At 41.4% G+C, this 18,307-nt stretch overlaps 1 protein-coding gene across 1 annotated transcript; it reads left to right on the plus strand.

Moving 5' to 3' along the window:
- Nucleotides 1–1,016: 1,016 nt before the first annotated feature.
- On the plus strand, nucleotides 1,017–15,109 carry LOC130197268 (dematin-like). The gene is given in 18 exon segments (XM_056419845.1): nucleotides 1,017–1,060; nucleotides 8,026–8,072; nucleotides 8,976–9,010; nucleotides 9,272–9,352; nucleotides 9,449–9,565; nucleotides 9,783–9,827; nucleotides 9,906–10,107; nucleotides 10,338–10,382; nucleotides 11,101–11,247; nucleotides 11,859–11,965; nucleotides 12,419–12,524; nucleotides 13,327–13,424; nucleotides 13,426–13,464; nucleotides 13,466–13,511; nucleotides 13,762–13,769; nucleotides 13,868–13,924; nucleotides 14,298–14,378; nucleotides 14,738–15,109. Coding segments are annotated over 16 exon segments (1,305 nt in total). The 5' UTR covers nucleotides 1,017–1,060; nucleotides 8,026–8,072; nucleotides 8,976–8,998; the 3' UTR covers nucleotides 14,852–15,109.
- The last annotated feature ends 3,198 nt before the right edge of the window (nucleotides 15,110–18,307 follow it).

Consider the following 18,307-nt stretch of genomic DNA (forward strand, 5'->3'; position numbering starts at 1 on the left):
GCGGCGCAATTTTCACCCCGAGTTGAAATATTTTCATTTTGAGGCGATAATTTCGCAACTCAGGCCAATCAGCTCAAGAGTTGCTCCGCGCGTCATCGCTGTCCCGCCGCTGTTGAACCAGAACAAGACAAACAATAATGTTATGAACACAATAACACAGGTTTAGATGTTCCGCTCTCGTAGCGCTGGAAGCGGAAGTCTTTCAGACGCAACAGATAACTTAATCGGTGAAAGTGACCGAGCTGTGTGAGCCTACGGGTGATGTCATGAACCCAAACACGAGGGCTTTAGATGTTCAGACGTTTGTGGGATGTCCACAACAAGTAAAAAGCAGAACTAGTGGTTCATTATTCCTTAGTGGATGAAGGAAATGCTAATGGTCTTTACCGAAGCGACGCTTATGGCGTGAACATGGTGAATGCTTGAGCGAGTAACCTCACGCGTTTTGGGCGACGCAACAAATCGCGTCGCTTTTGGTGTGAACGTACCTTTAGTCTCTTGTGTGACTTTGTCGTCTACCTGAGTTCTATGTTCGACTTTTTCCTCAGTAAAGAGAGTTTTTTGTTTCACTTTACCTGAACTCCAGCCTATTTTCTCTTCGCCTGAGCTTTGCCCCACCGCAACCCGTGACACAAACGTTCTAATTAAATAAAACCATTTCAGGGCTACAGGCCACAGTTTGAGTCCCATCATCAGGCACTCCCCCTCAGGCTCCTCCCCTCTGACCTGCTGCTCTGAATGAAGACGCTCAGCTCTCAAATTAAGGCCATCGGCTCTTTTGTTTGGTTCTGGAGCTCCAAGGCCAGGAAGAGGAAGAGGAGGAGGAGGAGGAGGAGGAGGAGAGCCATGTTAGTTAGATATAGATCATATTATATATATTGTATGAGCTCTGTATCCAGAGAGAGAGAGAGAGAGAGGTAATGGACTGGTCTAGAGAGAGAGACACGCTGCTCCTATCACACAGACACAGATGCGCTGCGCGCCCCCCCCCGCTCTATATCTGGGAGGCGCGCATGAGCGGCTCAGTCGTGTCGGAGCTGCTGGAGACAACAACACGCAGGTGAGTCCTCACGCGCACGTCTTCTGTCAGAACCCGGAAGCAGCGCTAATATACCGCGCCGTGCATGCGCGTGACAACACGAACCAACATAACACTGCGTCGGGTTTGTGGAACATTTCAATAATATCGTTAAGCTTCAGAAATATGATACAAATAGTATTATTAATATATTAATACATACATATAATATAATACATATAATGCGGTGTATTATACAGTTTAGATACCCGTGAGATAAAATGCGTGGTTTCTAGCGCGGCTTTGGTCAGACCCTCCCCGACTGCGGTCGACCCTATCCGGGGGGGCCGTGCGGTGACACACCGGGCTGCGGTGCGTCACAGCCGGCAGAAAAGCCCCGATGCCCCCCCCCCCCCTCTCTCGCTCTAACTCTGTATACATATATATACATTTAAATATATATATATACATATGTAAATCTGATGCTGTGAAGTTATTATGTAAGAGCTGCTGGGAGGTGAGTGCACCATGGAGGGTGGAGGAGACGATGATGGAGGACATGAGGATGGAGGAGATAAGGATGTAGGAGAAGAGGATGTAGGAGACGAGGATGGAGGAGATGAAGATGTAGGGGATGAGGATGGAGGAGATCGAGGATGGATTAAAATGGTTTTATGTAACCCCCCCCTCTCTCTATGGAACATCTGCCGCTGTCCTCCTCTCTCATGAGCAGTGGCGGCTGGTGAAATTTTTTTGGGGGGGGGGGGGCGCAGTTGGGCGACGCGGTTTAGATAGCACTCAACAAAGAAGAAAAGAGGTTTTGAGTAGAATATTGTAAAAAACAAAGCTTTATTTCAAGAAAACACCGTGCTCAACACTGTCCAATAACAACTATCAACACACTGTAACTTTGGGCATGAGAGGTTCAGAGCAGCTCTAAGGAACATTGGGTTGGGTTTCAGAGGTTTACAGGATAAAAGAGTTTCACCCTCACATGAAAGAGGTTCAGAGCAGAATAGAGTCAGAAAGAGATCACATGTTACATTGGGTGTTTGACAGAGTAGACCCACTACTGTAAAGAAAAGTAGCCCTCCTCTCTTTAAAGTTGGCAAACTTCTCAATAACTCTCTGGTTAAAGTCAATCATGTCTGTAACCAGCCTGTTTCCATTATTCTGGAGGGAATGTGTCTGTTTTTCAGAACTTCTTCGTTGTGTTTTCGATGCCAGTTCGGTCTCCTTCTCCTGCTCTGCTCTGCAAACAGGGTTAGCTTCAGGCTGTTAGCGAGTTAGCTTCATGCTGTTAGCTAGATAACTGCGGCAAGATTCGTGCTTCTTACACTTGTCTGAAGCTCTTTAGATCCCTCACCCCGTTGTAGTCCAGAGAGTTTCAGTCCCAGGACTTTGGAACAACAGACAGGGGAAACTAAACAGTGCATTACTCACTGAGCCTCCAGCTAACCAGCTCCGGTTAGCTACCTGCTCATGTAGCTCCGTGGAGCTCTCTGGCTGAGGGAACGATACCGGTCTCTGATTGGCCGAATAGTCCAGTCACGTGAAATAAGAAACAATGTCATTGGCCAGGGCGCACATTTTTGTGCCCCAAGATTCACGTTTCATCCGCCAATGAGAAGCCGTCCTTGCCGAAACGACCGTGAAATGTTTGCTCGCTGCAGCACACGCACGTTAGGCCGGTGTCCCGTAAAGGGGGCGGGGCTTCTCTCAGTGATGATGAGTGGCGATATATTATTTATGTCAGATATAACTTAAGTGGATGTTGACAGGGGCTTACGGTCTCCCACACACATTTAGCGCGTCAACACGGTATATTTACTATTTAAATGATTTGGTATATAATGTTTTTTGACAGGATATATTATATTTCTTTCTTCTTCTTTTTTTTTTCATCTCATAATTTTAAGAGGGGCGGCGCCCTAGCGCCCTCTATGGACGCACCGCCACTTCTCATGAGTCATGACAATATCCTAAATGTACACGGATAGTTACTATGTTCAAGTCTGTGATACCATTTAGAAATACTTGATACATGTTCTACTTTTACTGCGTTCATGTAATAGTCTGAAATTAAGCATTACTACATCTACTGTAGAACACATTTACATGATCCTTCACAGTATTCGGCAACACAACAACAACAACAACAACACACTGTGAAAGGAGACGTTCTGCCGACTGAATTCTTTTACTTTTGGTACTTAAAGTACTTTTTACAGTATACTTGTGTACCCGTCTGTCATGAAGTTATATTAATGGTCTGTTACCTGCTGGAGGTCAAAGGTCACAAGCTCATGTGACCTAAAGCTGCTAGAACAAAGTGTGTAAGTGTGAATGTGATGTGTATGGTATTAGTACTTTACTGTAACCAAGTAGTGGTACACAGTAGTATTCGACTGGTCCCCAGCTCTGATTGGTCTGTTCCCTGAACAGCTGTTGATGTTCTCAGTTGATGATGAATACTGTGTTGTCCTGATGGCCCTGAATACCTCAGCAGAGCGTGGGCTCATGAGTCATTGCCATGGTTACACAAGAGCTGCTCTCTCCTGAAGCTGGTCTCCTTGAGAGCTTCGGGGTCTGAAGGGGGACCAGCACCTTAAGGGGGACCAGGGTTTTGAAGGGGGACCAGCTCCTGAAGCGCAACAAGCTCCTGAAGGTTTGTTTGTGTTCTGTAGTGAGTTCTAGTTGTTATGACCAAACAGTAGGACTTTAGGAACGATGAGCCTTATGAAGTTCCTGGATCTTAAACGGCCATTGCTGTCAGAAATGTGCAGAAGATTTGAGAGGTAGCGAGGGGTCATTATCAAAGTGGATTTGTAGACCATGAGCAGAAACATAAATGTGCCATCTGAAACCGAAAATGGTTCTTTAGAGTGATGCCATATGAAAACATTTCTGGTTCCACAAAGAACCTTTCAAACCACAGTTCTTTAAAGAACCATTTCCTTAAAGAGTTCTTCAAAGAATCTATACGGTGTCTCAAAGAACCTTTAAGGAATGGTTCTTGCTCAGCATATGTCTGGTCTTTTTGGAGTTGAGGAGCAGGTGGAGGTTGTGGACAGACTGTTGGGTGGAGGTGAGGACACAGCAGAGTGAAGGGCCAGCTGAATATATGATGGTGTCATCATCATACAGACGAATCCTGGAGCATCCAGCAGCTTTGGCTACATCTTTAATATACATGGAGAACAACATGGAGCCTTAAGGGACGCGACGTCCTGAACGGGTACCAGCTTATGAAGGGGTACCAGCTCCTAAAGGGGGACTAGCTTCTGGAGGGGGACTAGTCCTGAAGGGGGACCAGGGTCTGGTAAGGAGAGTAAAATAACTAAACTGTCAATCAGAGCGTCAACGACTTCTTAAAAAGTTGTGATGTTGACGGCTGGGTGTGGTCACCTGCTGTGAGGATTGATAACACACACACACACACACACACATAGGCGCACACACGCACACATTGCTCTTTTTTAATCAACATTACCGCTTCACTATATACACTTGGATACACTTTGCATTTAAATTTCTTGACATTTTCATTTCCTTAATTATTTAAATTGTAATATGCCCTGCTATTTTATTTAGTTATTATATATTTATACATATATTTATGTATATAGTATATTGATATATATTTGGTTGCTCGTAAAGGTTTGCCTGAAAGCTGCTTAAAGGTAAAATATAATATGATAAAACTGTTATTTAAATAAAATAATAATAATAATTACATATGAATGTGATTCATAGTTACATAAATTATTTATAGTTGCAGCACTCTTCCTGCAGGACTTTTATTATTCTATTAATAGAACATTATTAGTGTCTATATCGTTCTGTAGTCGTGTTGCTGAAACAATGTTTGAGTGACAGGTTTCAAGAAGTTATGCTTTGTCCTTTTGGGCCGTCGCCATTTTGTTTTTTTGCAACAGCAAGTGACCCGATTGGCCCAGAAGCAGCTGACTGGTTTCCTGGCGAGTGTGTGGGTGTGCGGTTGTGTCTGTGTGTGTGTGAGTATGTGTGTGTGTGTTTCCTGTAGAGATGCGCTGACCGTCACTAATGACTTCAGTAAATTAACAAACACAAAGAGAAGAAGACCAGAAACTTCTGCTGGTTTCACTGGTGGAATCTGACCGAGTACTGAAGTACACAGTCCAGGTACTTGTACATGAAGGAATGTGATGAACTGAAGGATGACGTGTTCCTTTATGTGAGTGTGTCTCACTCTCTCACTCTCTCTCTCCTCCTTCACTTCACCAGCAGCTGACTTGACCTCCACTCCGGGGCTTCTGGGAGTTGTAGTCCTGGTGAATTCTCCATGATATCTGAGGGGCAGGAGATTGTGTGTCTGTGTGTGTGCGTGTGTGTGTGTCGTGTGTGTGTGTCAGGGTGGTCTGATAGTGGGAGGTCTATTTTAGTGCAGCATCTCCCTCTTTGTCTTTTTCTGATAGCTGATTGGACGGCTGGGCGCGGTAACCTAGCAACCCTTTGGATATCTCCCAGCATGCCTCTGGGTTATCTCCCGTGTTGAACGAGAGCCTGAACAAACACATTATGAGATAATGGAGGAGGATAAATATTATTATTAATTTATGCATGTGGCCTGATATATATATTAGGGCTGTCAGCGTTAACGCGTTAATCTATGCGATTAATTTGGCCGCGTTAACGCACTAAAATATTTTAACGCAATTAACGGAAATTTTTTTTTTTTTTTTTTTTTTTTACCGCAGCAGTACGGTTTGACACTGTTTCCGTTTTTAAAACAATCATTTCTCCGCGAAAATAAGGAGCAGAAATCAGTTTAACTCGTGGATGAATCAGTCGGGTTTCCTCCTGCTCCTCCTTCCTTCCGTCTCCCCCTCTGATACACAGAGGAACGGAGGGCGAAGTGTCGGGGGACGCGGCGCGGAAAGAACTCGTCACACGAAACCTTCACCGTGATTGGTCAATCCGTTTGTCTGTCAACATTTCGGGGGAAAAAACCCCAATAAACACTCAGTAAATCACAAAGGACCTCCCACCTCACAGGTTAGGCTCATTTAGCAGCCTGTCAGTCAGAGAACCAGAGGACACGGCGCGAGGACAATGAGGCTCATTTCAGAGCTGAGATTGTTCTGGAATGTTTGATGTATAACACGTGGGAGTGTGTCACATGCAAAAGACTAAACGGTGAATTTAATTTTTTTGGTAAAATGTATAGAATGCCCCCAGCCTCCAGAGGGTTAACGTGACATATGTGAATGTCAGTCAGTTACCAAGGCCACTGGTTCTGCTGCTGTTCAATGTTAAAGATGACAGGACCAATGGGGTCTCAATATACTTCTTTTTTTTTACTAATCTGATGTTTCACTGAAGAAACAATTTATCATCCACGATATTAAATACCTCGCTGGCACTTTATATGTAGGAGCCTCTTTGAAAACACAGCTCTGTGTGAAGTTTTGTGTTTAAAGAAGAGAAACACTTTTAACCCTTGTGTTGCCTTGGTCATTTTGACCCGATTAAATATTAACCCTCCCCGCCTTTGGGTCATTTTGACCCGATTCAATGTTCACCCTCCTGTTACCTTTATATTTACTAACATATTTTACCCTTTGTGTTCAATTTGACGCCAGCAATTAAAACCTCCAGAAAATTATTAGAATTAATATTGTTTTCCAAGTTTAAGTGTGAGGCACTTTATGTTTGTTTGTTGACTACCGAAAGAACACCGACATTAAACATTGAATGGGGTCAAATTTACCCGAAGGCGGCAGGAGGGTGTAATATTGATTCGGGTCAAAATGACCCGAAGGCAACACAAGGGTTAAACGGTGAATTTTGTTTTGTTTTGTAAAATGTATAAAATGAGCCCAGCCTCCAGAGGGTTAACGTGACATATTTGAATGTCAGTCAGTTACCAAGGCCACTGGTTCTGCTGTGTTCAATGTTAAAGATGACAGGACCAATGGGGTCTCAATATATATTTTTTTTTTTACTAATCTGATGTTTCACTGAAGAAACAATTTATCATCCACGATATTAAATACCTCGCTGGCACTGTATATGTAGGAGCCTCTTTGAAAACACAGCTCTGTGTGAAGTTTTGTCTTTAAAAAGAATGAACTTTTAACTTTTAACTTTTAATTGCGATTAATCGCGATTTCAAACTGTGCGATTAATTAGTTAATTTTTTTTAATCGATTGACAGCCCTAATATATATATATATACACACATACAAAAATCTGCTTGCATCCATGTACCTGCAGCTGAGCAGCAACTTCCTTTCCATCTCATCTGACATCTGATACCTGATTCCTCTCAAGTTATTGATCACCAGGAGCCATTAGACAGTAATGATCTGTCTATGGGGACAAACAGAGAAAGAGAGAGAGAGGCAGAGACAGACAGACAGATAGAGAGGCATACATGGATCCGTCTCTCCTCTGCAATCTAAGCCTGCTTCCGTTCATGTCTTTCATGTTTAATAGAAACTATAAATATGATCAAAAGTAAACATTCAATGAAGTATCCAAATTGAGGTACTCTGTCAGAATAGTACTTTTACTCCGGTAGAGGATATTCATCATGAAGAAGACTTTTACGTCTGCTGCTGGTGAAACTCAAAGTTTTAATAATTCAGAGACGCAGCAGAGATCAAAACAGAGATCAAAACAGAGATCAAAACAGAGTTATCAAAACAGAGTCAATACGGAGTCATCAAAACAGAGATCAATACTTAGTCAATACAGAGATCAATACAGAGTCATCAAAACAGATTCAATACAGAGTCACAAATACAGAGTCACAAATACAAAGTCAATACAGAGTCATCAAAACAGAGATCAATACAGAGATCAAAACAGATCAATACAGAGAAACGTCTTTACTTTACAGGTGATGATGAGCTAAACTTTAAAAAAAAGAAATACATCTACATCTATTTATTTAATAACGAGTGTCTGAAGAAGTGTAATCTAAAGTAGATTTATTGACTATGTTTCTTCATGTGTTTCAGCTGTTGATCGACGTGCAGAGAAGACATGATCCTCTTTTCTTCCTGAGGTATGAGCACACACACACACTCACTCACTCAGACTCACACACACACACACACACACACAGTATTTCATTGTGAGTGTCAGTCTGTACTTCAATGTTTCCTGTCACTGACCGCATATTAACCAGACTTCCGTGTGTGTGTGTGTGTGTGGACAAAGCTCTGGCCTCTAGAATCGTCTCTTTGTGTCACACAAATAGAACTGTAAACCAGCTGCAGAGACGGTTTTTTAGTTTTGAGTATGAATCCTGACGTGTTTAACTTAGCACAAAAACTGGAAAGATTGCTAGCCGAGCTTCTCTTCCTCATTAGCATCTCTTTCTTGACATTTGTAGTTCCTTCAGGGAGAAAAGGTTTCACTAATTCACCTTTACTCATTCTGAAATATCTTATCAGCTTAAAACACGCTAACTGTTCGTGGTGAGTTTAGCTACAGTAAGCTTACTGTGTGGAGCTACACTAAGCTATATATGTGTATCTACAGTAAGCTAACTTTGTGTAGCTACAATAAACTAACTGTGTGTAGCTACACTAAGCTAACTATGTGTAGTGAGTGTAGCTACAGTAAGCACTTGTGTGTAGCTACAGTAAGCTAGCTGTGTGTGGTGAGTGTAGCTACAGTAAGCTAACTGTGTGTAGCTACAGTAAGCTAACTCAGCTTTCTGTTTCACTAAACTTTATTCGTCTGATGTTCATTTCACATTAAATCAAACAGTTCTTTTCTCTTTAGCTGAAGCTAGGCTAGAGTTTCCCCCCGCTTCCATTCGTTGTGCTAAGCTAGGCTAAACAACATCCTGCACCGATCTCTGCAAAGGACATGCTGAAATGTATAAAACATATATGAATAATGTTTTAAATCCTACACAAGTATATCGCTGTCATTTAATCCTGTGTCATATGTCCCTCAGGAACCGACCAATCAGCAGCCAGGATGATGCCCAAGGTAAATAAACAATGCTTAAAGGGTTCTAAGGATTCTGAGCAGATATTTATACTTATTATTATTGATTACTATAGCGTCTCACTCTGAAGGTGATGTCATTGAGACGATACTGTCACACGTATCTGATGAACCTCATTTTAACCTGTTTGTTCAAACAGAAGCTGGAAATACAGTAAATAATTATATCTGTTCTATAACGTATCTGTTCATTATTATTATTATTATTAAAGTGTGTGTGTGTGTGTGTGTGTGTGAGAGCAGCAGCTGGCTCGGACGTCTCCAGGCAGCGTGTTGTCCCTGAGAGGGTCCAGCATCCCAGGATCCCCTGCTGCCGCCATCGTGGTGAGACACACACACACACACACACACACACACACACACACACACACACACACACACACACACTTGCCTCCAGAGTAACCTGAGGCTCCTCTCCAGGCCCGGGTGGAGGACTCGGTCATTGGCTACAAGGACCTGGCGGCGCTGCCGAGGGACAAAGCCATCCTGGACATCGAGAGGCCGGACCTCATGATCTACACCTGCTGCCCCCTGGAGGTCACTGCACTAACTGACTACTTACTCCATTACCCAGTTAGTTAGTTAGTTACTTACCTAGTTAGTAATTGAGTTACTAAGGTAGTATGTTAGTAAGTAAGTTAATCACTTTGCTAGTTAGTTAGTAATTAAGTTATTAAGTTAGTCACTGTTGTAGTCAAACTGTTTCCATATGTTTGAATGTTTTAAATCTATTTCTCTGTTATTTCCTCCCCAGAGGTCCTTGTCTCCTCGCTCGTTGACTCCTCTTCCCTCCCCCGAGGTAAGACCCTCCCCCTTCAATACTTCCTCATGTAACATTACAACCAATCAGAAACATGAACCCTGTGTTCCTCTCCAGAAGGAGAACCTTTCTCCTGGAGGTTCCTCCCCTGGTTCCAGCACCCAGACCAGCAGAACCCACAACACACACACACCACACATACCCAACACACCTACCACTACACACACACCTAACACACCAAACACACCAAACACTCCACACACTCCACAACCACACTCCTCTTGGTCCAAGAGTTCCAAGCATCACTTCCACAGGCCCGGTAACACTTTTTATTTTATTTCAGCTTCTTCTCGTATTTTAGTTCGTACAAGAATGATACTTGATGGTATTTAATAAATAGATGATGTTATTGCAGGTGTAAAAGTATCGGTGTATATTTATAGCTTGTCGACACAATAAAACAAAGTCACTGTTCTTTAATCACTAAAATGTCTCATATCTTTATCATGAAGTGAGTATTGATGTATTTATTCTTCTCTTGTCTTATAGAAAATGGCTCTAACATCTATCAGAAGCCTCCCATCTACAAACAAGGTGCTACATTATTATTGCAATTATTATTACCTTCGCATGGAAAATGCGGAAGGTAATGTTTTGATCGCCGTGTATTTGTATGCATGCGTGCGTGCGTGTTATTCGCATAAGTCCAAAAGTATTAAACCGAATCGCATGAAATTTGGTGGGATGATTGGTTATTATCCGGGGACCATTTGATTAGATTTTGGGATCGATAGGGTCAAGGCCAAGGTCATGAAAAGGTCAAAATCTTCTTTTTACCATAGCGCGGTCAATTTATATCCAATTGGCATGCAACTAATGCCAAAATGTTCTTAATTCAATGCCCAATCTTGTGATATGCGAAGGTATGCGCTCTACCGAGTGCCCGTACTAGTTATCAATAGTATTATTATTACAATTATTATTATTATTACTATTACTATTAGTATTATTTGTACTATTATTAAGGTGGTGGGCTGCTTCCAGTCTTTTTGATCAGGTGCTTATTTCTTATTAATATAGCACAGGATCTTATATATTTATATTGTTATTTATATTATTATTAGTGCCATTGCAATTTGTATTATTATTTATTAGTACCAATATATTTCATATTATTGCTATTTGTGTGTGAATATCTGTGATGGAGAAACAGCCTCTAACGTATCAAAGTCATCATAGATCAGAATGTCGGTCATCTGTAAACCATAAACATGATTTAATCAGCTTTGTGTGTGTGTGTGTGTGTGTACAGATGTGTGTGTGCTCCCTCAGGGGACTCACATGGAGGATCTGATCATCGAGTCCTCAAAGTTCCCGGCAGCTCAGCCTCCAGACCCGAACCTGCCCTCCAAGATAGAGACCGAGTACTGGCCCTGCCCCCCCTCCCTGGCCGTGATTGGTACGACCCAGACCACACCAACACACACACACACACACACACACTCAACACGCGCACACACACTTCATGATGCATTCAGGACCCATGGGTTCAGATGTAAATGCTAACAAACTTGTTTTAATCAGACTGGTATCCTTATCTTTCCTTTCCTTATCTCATGTTTCCTTTCCTTATCTTGGGTTTCCGTTCCTTATCTCATGTTACCTTTCCTTATCTCATGTTTCCTTTCCTTAACTCATGTTTCCATTCCTTATCTCATGTTTCCTTTCCTTAACTATGTTTCCTTTCCTTATCTTGTGTTTCCTTTCCTTATCTCATGTTACCTTTCCTTAACTCATGTTTCCATTCCTTATCTCATGTTTCCTTTCCTTATCTCATGTTACCTTTCCTTAACTCATGTTTCCGTTCCTTATCTCATGTTTCCTTTCCTTAACTATGTTTCCTTTGCTTATCTCATGTTTCCTTTCCTTGTCTAATGTTTTCTTTCCTTATGTCATGTTTCATTTCATTATCTCATAATGGGCTATACAAATAAACTGAATTGTTTCCTTTCCTTATCTCATGTTTCCTTTCCTTATCTCATGATTCCTTCTGTCCTCTCACCCCTCTAGAGAAGGAATGCAGGAAGAAGGACCAGAGAGAAGAAGATGAGGAAGATGATGATGAAGAGCTGAATGATGAACTTTGGGGACTGAGAAAGAAACAAGAACTCAACAAGGTAGAGAGATCAGTGTTATAACAGATTACATAACAGTAAATACCAGTTATAAAAAATATTTATGTACAGTATATAACATATAACATCTCTTTATGTCCAGTAGATAACAAGTTATAACATATATTTATGTACATAACATATTATAACATATATATAACATATTATAACATGTTATAACACATATCTATGTTCAGTATATAACATATTATAACATATATATAACATATTATAACATATATCTATGTTCAGTATATAACATATTATAACATATATATAACATATTATAATATGTTATAACACATATATATGTTCAGTATATAACATATTATAACATATATATAACATATTATAACATATTATAACATATATATAACATGTTATAACATATATCTATGTTCAGTATATAACATATTATAACATATATATAACATGTTATAACATCTCTCTCTTTAGATTCAGTCTAATCTGGGTAAAATCCTCCTGAAGGATGATCTGGATAAATCTGCGTCTCCTCTGAGGAGGAAGACTCGCTCCCTACCGGACCACAGCCAGCACTCTGGTACATGTTAGAACACGTGTGTTTAATATGTAGTACATCTACATGTTAGAACATGTGTTTAATATGTAGTACATCTACATGTTAGAACATGTGTTTAATATGTAGTACATCTACATGTTAGAACACGTGTATTAATATGTAGTACATTTACATGTTAGAACATGTGTGTTTAATATGTAGTACATCTACATGTTAGAACACGTGTGTTAATATGTAGTACATTTACATGTTAGAACATGTGTGTTTAATATGTCGTACATCTACATGTTAGAACGCGTGTGTTTAATATGTACTATATGAATAAAATGCTCAACGCCATGCTCTGAGTACGTTCACCATGCAGAATGTCCCCTGTCCTTATTACTGCTGTATAAGTGTGTGACGGTACTTCGGGGTAGTACTTCATGGAGCTGCAGCTCATTTGCTTCCTGTTTACTAGTTTAATATTTAATGTTCCTGCATCATTCTTATAAACTGGTCCATCCTGTACAAAGGTAAGTCCGAAAAGTAATTCGTAGCAAACTTAGTACATTTACCCACGTAAGTATAAAGTAGAGGCGCTTGAGTTGTTGCGTTCTCTGCCATGTTGTACTTGTACTCCCCCTCGTGGTCAGGATGACTACAGGCAACATAATGCGGCTTCATTTGACTTTTACTTCTGTTACTTTTACTTGTGGTACTTTTATTTGTGGTACCTTTACTTCTGATACTTTTTCTTCTGGTACTTGTACTTATTTAGCATTTAGAACGCAGGTTTCTTCTTGTGGTACTTTTACAGTTTAACTCTTTTAACCTCCTTCAGGGTGCGACGCCTCCAGGTCTGTGTATTTCCCAGCATCCTCTAGGAGGGGCCTGTCCAGGGTGAGTCCCGCGGAACACTGTCGTCCAATCACAGCTCAGTGTCACTGAAGACGGTGACCAACACGTTTCTGTTTGTTTTGCAGCTTCAGTCGGCAGAGTTCAGCTCCTCAGAGGCCACACGTCCAGGTCGGTCACATGACACATAAAACAAAGTGACACTAAAGTATAAAACCGTATTTAAATGTTTATAACAATTTGATTTGAATGCAGTCTGATTTATTGGATTAAAAGCATCTTTGTGATCCTCGATTAAAACATACAAACACATTCTGCATATCTGACACCAGAATATGATTTAATTGGCTCCATATTGAGATATTTATACATCATATATAACATCAATAACAGGTTCTTACCTCTCTCTCTTCTCCTGCAGGTCTTCAGGTACCGTTTAATTCATTCACATTCAGATGTTCTCTATTGTCATAAATAAGTGACAATAACAACAATAATAATATTTTTTTTATATCTGTGTGTGGCAGAATGGAGAGTCCAGGATGGACCGAGGGAACTCTCTTCCTAGCATGTTGGAACAAAAGGTAAACGATTCATAAATAAATAATATCCCATCTGAAGTACAGGTGAGAGTACATGCGTCCCTTCAAGTATTATTGTATATTATTATGTACTTTATAGTGATCCATGGAGGGAGTCGGAAATGTGTTTAGAAAACTATTTGTTTAATTAACATAATAATTGCATTCACCTTTAAGGGATTCATGCCTACTGTCACTTTTTAATTGTACAGAAAAAGTCACTAATCTTATTTCTTTGCTTCATGTACAATTAACTGATTGATTTGTTGATTACTGACTGATTTATACTTGATTGATTGAGTTTTTGGTTAATAATTGATGAATTGATTGAATAATATCTTGATTGATTGGTTGGTTGATTGATTGATCACTGTAGATCTGCCCCTATGATGTACTGGTGGTGACCCACAGAGGGCGGAGCAAGCTGCCCCCCAACGTGGACCGAACCCGACTTGAGGTAGAACTGTCGGCTTGTTGTTGTTTAAACTACAGAACGTGTTCTCTGATAGAACCAGAACTATATAACTTGTACTAGATCAGCGGTCCTCCTTTTTTCCGCCTTCACGGTGTCGCCGATAAATATGACTTCATATTTATGACTAAGAGCTGAGGGAAGCCTGGTTAGTTAAACACAGACAACTAGCTCAAAGCTAACAAGCTAGTTGTATTAGCTACTAGTCGCTAGCTCCTCACTAAACACTTTAAGAGCACTAAAGAGTAAGAATAAATAACCAATTGATTATTTTTAATTTGTATGCTCTCGATTAGATTAAATTAATTATTTCTCTTTCTCTCTCTCTCTCCCCCCTCCCCCAGCACCACCTCTCTCAGGAGGAGTTCCTCAGTGTTTTCGGGATGTCCCTGGAGGAGTTCGACAGCCTCTCTCTCTGGAAGAGGAACGACCTGAAGAAGAAAGTCTGTCTCTTCTGACGCCGCTGGACCGCATCTCCCACAATCCCCCTCTGCTCTGTTCGGATCACTGAGGGAACCTAAAAGCATCACAGACTCCTTATTATAAGCACCGCCATTCACAGATTCCAGCTGCACTAGAACCCCACAGAGTCCAGAGAGTGCACCTGCAGAGAGTCCACTTCCTGAGAGTGCACCTCCTGAGAGTCCACCTGGAGAGAGTCCACCTGGAGAGAGTCCACCTGCAGAGAGTCCACCTGCAGAGAGTCCACCTGCAGAGAGTCCACCTGCAGAGAGTCCACCTGGAGAGAGTCCACCTGGAGAGAGTCCACCTGCAGAGAGTCCACCTGCAGAGAGTCCACCTCCTGAGAGTCCACCTGCAGAGAGTCCACCTGCAGAGAGTCCACCTGGAGAGAGTCCACCTGGAGAGAGTCCACCTGCAGAGAGTCCACCTGCAGAGAGTCCACCTGGAGAGAGTCCACCTGCAGAGAGTCCACCTGCAGAGTCCACCTGCAGAGAGTCCACCTGGAGAGAGTCCACCTCCTGAGAGTCCACCTGGAGAGAGTCCACCTGCAGAGAGTCCACCTGCAGAGTCCACCTGCAGAGAGTCCACCTGAGAGTCCACCTGGAGAGAGTCCACCTGGAGAGAGTCCACCTGGAGAGAGTCCACCTGGAGAGAGTCCACCTGCAGAGAGTCCACCTGCAGAGAGTCCACCTGCAGAGAGTCCACCTGCAGAGAGTCCACCTGCAGAGAGTCCACCTGCAGAGAGTCCACCTGGAGAGAGTCCACCTGGAGAGAGTCCACCTGGAGAGAGTCCACCTGCAGAGAGTCCACCTGGAGAGAGTCCACCTGGAGAGTCCACCTGCAGAGAGTCCACCTGCAGAGAGTCCACCTGCAGAGAGTCCACCTGCAGAGAGTCCACCTGGAGAGAGTCCACCTGGAGAGAGTCCACCTGCAGAGAGTCCACCTGCAGAGAGTCCACCTGCAGAGAGTCCACCTGAGAGAGTCCACCTGCAGAGAGTCCACCTGCAGAGAGTCCACCTGCAGAGAGTCCACCTGGAGAGAGTCCACCTGCAGAGAGTCCACCTGCAGAGAGTCCACCTGGAGAGAGTCCACCTCCAGAGAGTCCACCTGGAGAGAGTCCACCTGCAACGAGTCTAGAGAGTCCCCCTGCAGGTCTACATGCTTCATGGCCCCCCTGAGACCAGCAGACTCCAGAGGGTCTGAGGAGCCGGTCTTTGTTTAATGCGGATCAAGTTCAGAGAACTCAACATGATATGTTTGTGTTGATTTGAAGCTTCGTCGACTTTGACGAGTAAATTTACTCTGAAGTCACAAATAGTTCTGCAAATGATCAAAAACAAGAATGTTACGTCTTTGTTTTTTATTCACTTTCAAAATGAAGATGATGTTTTTTTTATCTTGCTTCAGCTCTCAAGTTGTTGTGCGTGTGGAGCTCTTAGCGTCTGCCTTAGTTAACATGTAACCAGCTAGTTAACAAGTTACAGAGTAGTTAAGATTCTGCCAGATATTTAACACATAACACATTAGTGTAACATGTTACAAGCTAGTAACCATGCTACTAGTTAATTACTAGGTTACTAATTAGTAAACATGTTACTAGCTAGTAACATGTTTACTAGTTGGTTTATTATGTTACTAGTTAGTAAACATGTTACTAGTTAGTAGTTTGTAACATAGTTACTAGTTAGTAAACATGTTACTAGTTAGTAAACATACTGCTAGTTAGTTAACATGTAACCAGTTAGCCATGTATGTCATCTCGGAGCAGGCGATGAGAATACAGCAGTAACATCATTTATTACATCACAAAGCATAACTCATAATGTCGTTAAATGAAACTAAATGTATTTATTATGTTAATATAATCCTCAAAGTCTTGATCTGTAAAAGCCACTGCCCTGTTTAACCACAGCACACACACATACACACACACGCATACAAAAATAAGCGCACACGCACACAGACTCTAGATCGTCCAATCAGGTCGTCGTCGTGTTGCTTCGAGAGCAAATGACGTGCAGCTATTTTATAATAACTCATAGAGGAGTGGCATGTTTGTTATTAACTTATAAATGAAACATGATTTTTTTTTAGAGTGAAAAGAGAAGCGAAAACGAGAAATAAAGAGGACACACTTTACTGGACTTTATCTGAGGATTCCAGATGATTGCATGATGGGAGATAAGTTGTGAACCCGTAGTCCTAGAAACCATCTCACGTCTTCAGCGCCTCCCCCACCACGTTTCATCTTCTAATGAAGTGTTTTAAAGACTGTAAACAAACAACATCATCATCCTCCTGAGGATCCACATGTCACCAGTTGGTGGATCTGAAGCTTGTTGTGCTGTTTATTTAGTTCATTGTGTTTATTGTGTTTACTTTAAGTATTCCTAATAACTGCTAATCATTGTTTTTATACACGGTGAGGTGGAAGAAGTATTCAGATGCTGTACTATATCTTCAGTTAAAGAAGTAATACTCCAGTGTAGAAATACTCAAGCAAAAGAATCCTTCTGTGTCAAAGAACAAAAGTATTATCATTACAATAAAATTCATAGAGGCCTTTTTTAGAACAATCAAGTTTCAACTTAATGAATTCTTTATAATACATACTACTTTGATAGTAGATTATATTTTGTGTAAATCATCTGAAAAGACAAATATAGTGCAGTAAAAGGTAGTATTACAAAAAGCAAAGTAGAATTGAAACTGTACCAAAATAACTTAGTGACTTCCCCCCACAACAAAAGGTTTATCCGTCAAATTAATATTGTCGTAATCTATTTATAAACATATTCATATATAATATAAGGGAGTTATTTCAGGCCTGCATTCTGCTCTCATGTGTTTACAATCGTCGTATTTTTATTTTGAAGGTGAAATGAGACACGCCACCACGTCCCTTCCTGCATTGGTTGACAAAATAAAAGAACCTGTGGGTGAAGATTCATTCTATTTATTTTGAAGGAACTATTTGATGACACTGAAGAGGATTAACGCTTTGTTCTGATTGGCTGAAAAGGGTTGACACAAAGATTGTTGCATTGTTTTTTTCTTTTCTTTTGTACATTTTAAAGTTTTTTCTTTTCTTTTTCTCCTTTTTAAAATGTAATTATTTCAAGACGCAGAGCGACTTCGGGGGTCGAAGGTCACGTGTCTGATATTATGCATGATGTCATGATGATGATGTCACTAGTTAACCTTTAACTAAATAGATTTGTATCACATTTGCAACTAGAAGTACTCTAAGAGGATTGTTTTTACTCTGAGGTCAGATAAATGTCAGACGGAGGTCAAAGGTCAGAGGCCTGATTAAAGCAACACAAAGGTCAGACTGAGGTCAAGCTTTGGTCAAATGTCAGAATGAGGTCAGACAGAGGTCAGAGGTCATGGCTCCCCTGCTGCTGTACATCCTGAACCACTGGATGACAATGTGATTGTTGTTGTTGTTT

This window comes from Pseudoliparis swirei, chromosome 7 (assembly GCF_029220125.1).
Source record: "Pseudoliparis swirei isolate HS2019 ecotype Mariana Trench chromosome 7, NWPU_hadal_v1, whole genome shotgun sequence".
Lineage (NCBI taxonomy): Eukaryota > Metazoa > Chordata > Actinopteri > Perciformes > Liparidae > Pseudoliparis > Pseudoliparis swirei.